This window comes from Coffea eugenioides, chromosome 2 (assembly GCF_003713205.1).
Source record: "Coffea eugenioides isolate CCC68of chromosome 2, Ceug_1.0, whole genome shotgun sequence".
Classification (NCBI taxonomy): domain Eukaryota; kingdom Viridiplantae; phylum Streptophyta; class Magnoliopsida; order Gentianales; family Rubiaceae; genus Coffea; species Coffea eugenioides.
In genome coordinates, this window is record NC_040036.1 from 66,860,564 (window position 1) to 66,868,641 (window position 8,078).

At 30.2% G+C, this 8,078-nt stretch overlaps 1 protein-coding gene across 1 annotated transcript; it reads right to left on the reverse strand.

Moving 5' to 3' along the window:
* Positions 1-440: 440 nt before the first annotated feature.
* Positions 441-845, reverse strand: LOC113760072. The gene has a single exon (XM_027302646.1). It carries the CDS (start codon positions 843-845, stop codon positions 441-443), a length of 405 nt encoding a protein of 134 aa, XP_027158447.1.
* Between the last annotated feature and the right edge of the window lie 7,233 nt (positions 846-8,078).

Below are 8,078 nucleotides of genomic sequence, written 5' to 3' on the forward strand. Positions count from 1 at the left end.
TTCCAATGTAACAAAAATTTTGAAGAAAATCTATTGAATGAACTAAATGAAAAAGGAAAAAAGAAAATAAGTAAAGAAGACAAGCATGATCAAAACTTGCTCATAACCGTTCTCTAATGCTCTCCCAATACTTGTAGATTAAGCTGTATTCCATATAACTACCTTAAAACAAAAAATGAACAAGATGCAGATTGGAAGGAAGAAATTTTCAGTCATTCAGTGCCTGATTTATATGATTCGAAGAGAAAAAGAAAAGGAAAAAATAAGGAGAAAAGATATCTATGTCATCAAAAAAAAAAAAAAAAAGAAGAACAAATTGTAGCTCTTACATTCATGTGTCTAATAGAAAATTTCCTATCTCCTTGCAGGGATGAAAAAATGGATAGCCAATCTACTAATTTCTTTGTTAAAATTTAAAATGCAGAAAACTGTATAATCATCTAATTTTTATCATCTCCAACAGGTCCTTTGTGCTGAACAGCTCTCATGAGCAAGCTATCTTCCTGAAGAATGATTGAAACTGGTGAATTACCTATGCCACGAGCCTTAGCAACCATGATCTCTTTCATCAAACTCCTAAATTCTTCACGATCAATTGTACCATTTTGATCAGCATCAAACTTCTCAAAGAGAACATTATATAGATTCCCAATCTCTTCTTGGGATTGCAATTCAAAACCCCTGGATGAAAACCTCCCAAATCTCTTCTGCAATTCGCCGCGCGAAAGCACCCCATCACCATCTGCATCTAGCTTGTTAAAATGTTCATCGACAAATTCAGTAAATGCACCTGAGTCATTCACAAATTTTGTTATTACTGGACCATCTACGAAAACTACACTCATTTTTTTTTTTGTAGGAAGAAATTGATTTTTTCTTGATTATCGATGAGCGTATGGCTGTGGATATATTAACTAGTAAAATTTTCACTTTTTTTTGGTAGTTTTTGTGTGTGTAAAACATGTCATTAGAATGTGAATCTAGCATTGACTTGAATATGTTTGAAATTGTCAAAACTATTTTTTAGGTGCCAAGTGCCAACTCAGTATTCATGGTCACTGATGGGGCTTTTATTCAGGGGTTTTGGCCCAGTGCAGGAAAGTTGTTTATGAAGCCATGTGGAAGCCTCCAGCCCAAGTGCTTTCTTAATAGTTAAAGCAAAATTAAGATTGTTGATCTTATACTTCACCTCTAACACTTTAGAAAAAATTCCATTAGATCCCATAACATAAATCCTCATTTGATTGAAAATTTGATAAATTATTATCCGGTTCTCAATTTCTTGCTCTCATGTACATATTAAAGTCCTCATATTATTAAAACTTTGCCAAATTATATCCCATATTCTCATCCCTATCACGGTATGTTTTGAAATCAAATCACCAATATTTTAAACTCGAGATCTAAACTTTTCATGTTGGGCTTTCACTTTTGAAATTAAAGCTTCGTCAATCACTATAAATGTTCAAAAAGTCTAAAGTAACTTAAAAGTTTCTCCTTAGCATGGTTGACATCATAAAAGAGGTTTGCATTTGAATAATGGATTTAGATCAAGGGAACTGTTGGAAAAGAAAGTAGAGGTTTGGGGCAAAATGAGCAATCCTAATATGCACAACTATCTATGGGTTTAGATACTATCTATTTTGTTCTCTACATGCAACCCAAGTGTCAATTCTTGATTTTTTTTTGAATCATTATATCATGAAGTAAATTACTTTTTGTTATATCTTAGCCTAGCAATTTAATATTTATAGATTTTTTCAGCAAGAGAGGGATGAAATTTAAGAAGTGGGGAGGGAAAAGGAGAAATTGGAACCCAAGACCTTTATGTTTTGAGACCTTAACTTTAACCATTAGATCAAAACCTCATCGATTAATATTTGTAGATTGAGTTTACTCGAAAGAAATTAAATGCTACGGTTATTTTATGTAATTCAAATGTCTACATCTATATATTGCTAAAACTTTTTTCTTCAACCATGTTTTAGTATTTTCTTTTATAGACTCCACTTCTTAAGCTAAGACCTACTTCTTGATAATATTGTTTATTCTAAAAGAAATTTATGCTTCATATATTTTGAACATAGAGAGTTTTTCTCATTCACAAATAAGTATTATTTGAAATATTGTTTAGAATAAGTACTGTAGCACTTTTTGTGATGTGATGTATGTGAGATAAAAAGGTGGTTGGGAATATAAAAATGTGGGTTGGGAAATGTGTTTATGATGCAAGCGAAATATTATTTGAGATAATTTCACTATCCAAACAAACCCAAATTTTTGTTGATGGTGATGTATCTAAGTTTTTGTTGCAGCATGGGCCATTAACTACACTTCACATTTATCCCATAAAAAAAATCCAAATTTAGTAAAAAAAAAATTACTTTTCTTCTTTAATAATTTAGTGCTTATGTTCGGTTACATTTCTTCAAAATTTCGCTTAGATCTAAGAACTGAAAAACTAAGAATTATGTTATGAGAAATTTGAGAGTTATGAATATGCTTATCTAACTCAAATTCATAAACTCAAGCCAGATGAAAATGTTTCTTTTTTTAAGAACTCTATTCTCTGATAACTACACTTTATGATTAAATTCTTAATTAAAAAGAAAATAATTCTGACAAATTAGTATCAAAATCGTTACTTTTTGATATATCAAGATTTAGGTTTTTTACTAATCGTAGATTAAACAAGGTAGAAATGTGTACCAAATCATTCTTCACATCTTTTTACAATTATAATCTGATATATGAGATAACGTGCACAGACAGCAGTTGCATATGCTAAAATTTACTGTATTCTGACGCAGTATGAAACTTCAACTATGGTAACAATCATTTAATTTTAAAAAGAGGAATTATTGTGTTGGACATTTGTTTAAGATTAAATTACCTCCGACTCTTTCACCTCTCCTCAATTTGAACTTGAAATGATGTTGTCTAAAACATAAACCTTTGTTTTTTTTTGTGGCGAAATGGAGGCTAAAAGCCTTATTAGACAAAAACTAAACTTTAGACAATTTCTTTGTCAATCTTCCATTTTTTCTGCAAGAGGGACTCTTGGATGAACGATTATTTTGTAGAATTGAAAGGAAAACATTTGGTGGAGTGAGTAAGAGAAAGTTATCAAGTGTTCAATTGTTAAAAGAAAATATTTTTATGAATGAATTTGATTTTGTTTATTGTGTTATATGGACTTATTAAATGAACTAAATGAATTTGATTTTCATGTTAATTCTTCGATTCTATATCATTTTGGGAGGGGTAAAAGGATAAAAAAAAAATCTGTATCATGTTGGGAGGGGTGAGAGGATTAAAAAAAAAGGGAAAAAAAAGAGAGACAACAATTAAATAAACCCTTCTTGTCATAACTATTGTAATTTTGATTTGGTCAAGAGAACAAATCAAACAGATTTTCTTTCAGTAACAGAATCCAATGCAAGGGATTGGTTTGGTCATTAGCATCCGCAGTTTATTGTAATATTATTGATTGCAAGTCCGGCATCCAAAGTTAGATGGAGACAGTTAAACAATTTCTTCATCATTTAATTAATAGCTTAGTGTTAACCAAATCCTGGATTATCTTCAACAAATTGAGGTTAATTAGGCATGGCAGTTTGCGCTGAATAGTTAGCACCACGAGGTAGCTTTGTCGTCTTTATCTCAACCAACATGATAAGCATACACGTGCACTTGTCTATGGAGAAAACGAAATTACATAAAACCAGATACCTTCAATAATTAATGGTCTTGCTAATAGTAATATACTCCCTCCGTTTCACTTTGATGATCTTGATTTTTTGTTCACAGAATTTAAGAAAAATTACTTAATTTTGTTGAAAAGGTAAATCTAACTTGATATTTTCTTAAAATATTTTTACGTTAATATTAGGAATATCACTAATGACTCTACATTTACATTAATTACAACAACAATAATGATGGTATATTGTACCATTCAAGACATATATCAGAGTAATTATCGGTGAAAAAGTTGATTGTGTTAAATAAAATACGCTATATAAGTATATTAAATAAGGGTATTTTAAAAAAGTTAAAAATTAACTATATTTTTCAATTGAAAGGTGGATTATAATTTGGGACAGATGAAAAAGGAAAACAAGACTATCAAAATAAGACGGAGGGAATAATTCCATCTTAATTGAACAATTAATGCTTTAAATGAATTCTTTCAGTTGTGATGTGACTTCAGATGAGCTGATAAGTCCATAAATATATTGAAATCCCATGTAGAAGTACCAAGTTTAATTTTTTTTCCCATTGATTTTGAGGTAGGCCTATTAAACCCTTTTAGCTTAAGGGGCTAAGGGCTAATCCCAATTTTTGCTTTAAGCAAGGCTAATCCTTAATCAACGCAAAACCCTTTTTTTTTTTTTTGGAGGGCAAATTGATGGTAAAATATGGAAGAGTCAATGTTAGGTAAAAAATCATATTAAAGTTTAAAAAACCATATGAAGTGGTCCAATTAGTTCTGATCTGCTGTATGGTAGTCAAGAATTAGATTATATTCGGGGCTCCAGTGCAATTAATATTCCCGATGGCAATTTGCATTTTTCTGTACAAATTTAACCTAATTTTATCTGTACTTCTGAACCTTATTAGGATTCATAATTAATTATGATATAATATATTACTGCTTAAATCCAAAATTGCAAATGGCTAAGGCTTCCCTTGAGCACGTAAGTAAATAATCTATTTGTTTCTTTGGAAAAATTATATTAATCGTACCTAACATTTAAACAGTTTCAAATTTATTCTCTCGATACAAAATGAATCAGTTCTCAGGATAAAAATGGTTTATTTTGCATTGGAGGAATTAAAACATGAGATTGGTGGTAAAATGTGATGAATTGTTGGTGTTCCTTTTCCTTTTATTTTTTTAAGTGCATGTAATTAAGTTTTGAAGCTTGCTAAACATACCAACATCTAAATAATCTATATATTCGAAATACATATAATCTCTTCCCGCTACCAAATTATTTCAAATAATATTTTGCTTATATCATAACCACATTTTTCAATCTATTTTTTATTTCACATACATCACATAACAAAAGTGTTACAGTAATTATTTTAAATAATATATCAAATAATACGCTATCCAAACAGACCCAGTCTTTTACTAGAGAATAGTCATTATAACAGTCAATAATTCAATACAATTATTGGAATATCAGCTCTCAACTCATATGGAATTAGTCCCTTTTAGACAAATTACTTGCAGACTTGTACATCAAATCATCTAGCTAGTCAATAACTGTATGTAGGGAAAAAAACAAAAATGCTTAGAAGAAATCACCGTCAAAATTATGACCAAAATTACAAGTATTGACATATATCGAGAGTAAATATTTAATTAGAAAAAATTGTCGTGATTATTAGGGCGTTTTACGTCCTTAACATTGCATTAACCATTTATTCTGAAACATCGTTGTGTACCATGCATCTGACCATGTATATTAATAATTTTTTGGGTCATTCTATCAATTTCATTGACTCCATGAACACGCTTTCATGAATTTGAATTCCCAATACGATAGAAGCAGACTTTCTAGACAAGAAAATGAACAAGTACCTATCAATATATTTGTGAAGGCCATGCAATGTCTTGTCTTATTTAGGAAGACCAAGACTTCAGAATATGTGTGTCCACAATAGACAATTATACAGTAATTTATGCCTTATTTAATCAAATAATGGCATTTGAGACTGAAAACCAAGACTTGTTTAGGAATTACGCGTCCCCAGTTGCCAGGACTGTACCCTAACTGCAACTAATAAGCATGTGGGGTGGTTGGGCTGCGACTTCATTGTGCTATGGCTCGTAGGAGACAAGCATGATTCATCATTCATTCATTTCGAAATTGCACATCTGATGAGTTTTCTTGAACAGTTTTGTTTCCTTTAATCAGTTGTCCATTGATGAAAATCTTGAATTCGCAGAAAAATTTTGCAAATAATTTTGACAAAAATTTCGATCGTTTTTTAGCTCACATACATCAAGTTATTGTAGTATATTTTTCGTATAAAAACCTAAAAAAATAGCAATTCAAACGAGCGACTTGTCAAGAAAAGATGTAAGAGGTAAACTCAGTTCAGTAAGAATTTCAAACGACACATTTCTTATAAGCACTTCAAGGGCCAATAATTGTTGACAAATTAAGATATTGACTGATTAATGCAATGATCTTTTATTTCTCCCATTTTTTACATTGTAATTTGTAACCACAAAAACACGTCACGTTTGTGACATTGAAGAACTAAGTGCATATATAAAAAATCCAACTGAAAAAATAGGATTAGCTGATTAAAAAAATAAATAAAAGAGAGTTAATAGAAAAGAAAAGTAGGAGTTGGTTTTCCTTCCTTTCTGGGAACTTGGTTTTCCACTGTTTAATCAGTCGTTATCTTTCATTTCTTCAAGGAAGTTTCACATCCCCGTGCGGTGGATCTTTGACTAGTTATAAACGTAAAATACCATCATGACAAAATACCTAAAGCATTCTGAAGTTATACGTTGTGACGATTCTCCAAATCAGTTGACCCCAACAATAAATAAATAAATAAATGAAGAATTCTTTGATCAATTGAGCTGAAAAGTTGTTTTTAGTTTTATGAAGTGATCACAAATTTCATTTATCGTGTGTACTTACTTGGTAGACGCCTTTTCGTTGTTGTATTTTATTTTCTAAGAAAGGAAAAGTCAAAAAGTTTCTCATTTGATCTATTAACTCTATTTTACTGCATTTTGCCAATAGTTTTAATGCAAATTCTTATTCAAGTTCATAGATAGGCTTTGAGAGTTAGAAAAATTTGTTTATCCTTCCTGATTAAAAAATTTTTTTGCCCTCACTTTTCACTATCTCATCACATCTTATATGTTTTCCAAATAGTTGGGAAGTTACAATGCTGAATTTTTTTTTTCACCGAGGCTTATAGTCAAAAGGAGATACATTCTTTCCATTTTCAGCAAATGAAACATGAAGAAGAAGCAAATGTTATCTATAGTTGTAGAATGCTATTATTTACAGGTCAGTTGCGAGAGTACTATCTTCTAATTTGCTTCGTGCTTAGACTCAAGAAAGCTTATGATCAAGTAAGCCTCCACCTTCATATGTTATAATTTTTATAAATTACCACAAAATAATAGTGCAACTATGTACAATGCATTTCAATCTACATGGTATAAACCATCATATGGAAGGTTTGAAAGATTGTACTTGAAAAGTTATATATTTCTATACAGAATTGATGGAACTTTGTGTAAAATATTTCATTTTCTAGCATATATTTAGTTTGTTTGGAGGTCTAGTTATCATGATTTTACCTTAAAAAAGATTAACTATTGATTTTTTTTTTTATCACAACTTTGCTATTGTAAATTCATGTTAAGCTTTTGATCTTGACATATCATAGAACCTTCCTCATAAGAACTTTCGATTGACCAACGAAAAATAATTGTGTTAGTAAGTTGTCTAAGAAATGAAGTATAAGTGACTTCCATGGTTTTGCAAGTTTTTTTTTCAAATAATGCTGCTCAATAAGATAATTGACTTTGTATACTTTATTAGTCTTCTTTAACTATCAAAATTGCCTCTTCATTAGATAGAATTTTCTAGTCTCACTCTTAGCTTCTGATATGCATATTAATTATACTCCTTTCATTATACAATATTATATTACTTCTTAATGTGAAATCACACCACCAAAAAGAACATAACTATCGATTGAATATCAAATTAGATGTGCCCGTTAATTCTATAATAGTCCTGGATCATGTTAAGGTAAAGATTGGTTTTACTTTTTTTGTTGTGCTGAATCAAATTGGTTTGCATTGGCGATACCCTTCTCTTTTGTTTTACTTTGTGACTTTTTTTTGCTACAAGTTGCCTACAAGATTGTCGTGATGCCAATAGGTTTATTTCTTCATTTAATTTTGCATTTTCAAATATTCAATGTTATTGAGCATTTATAACCATAGCATGTTAATGATTGCTATGCATTTAGTTTTAAGAGTTCTAAAAACTTAAGCAAGGATAGTTCTTTAATATTTTCTC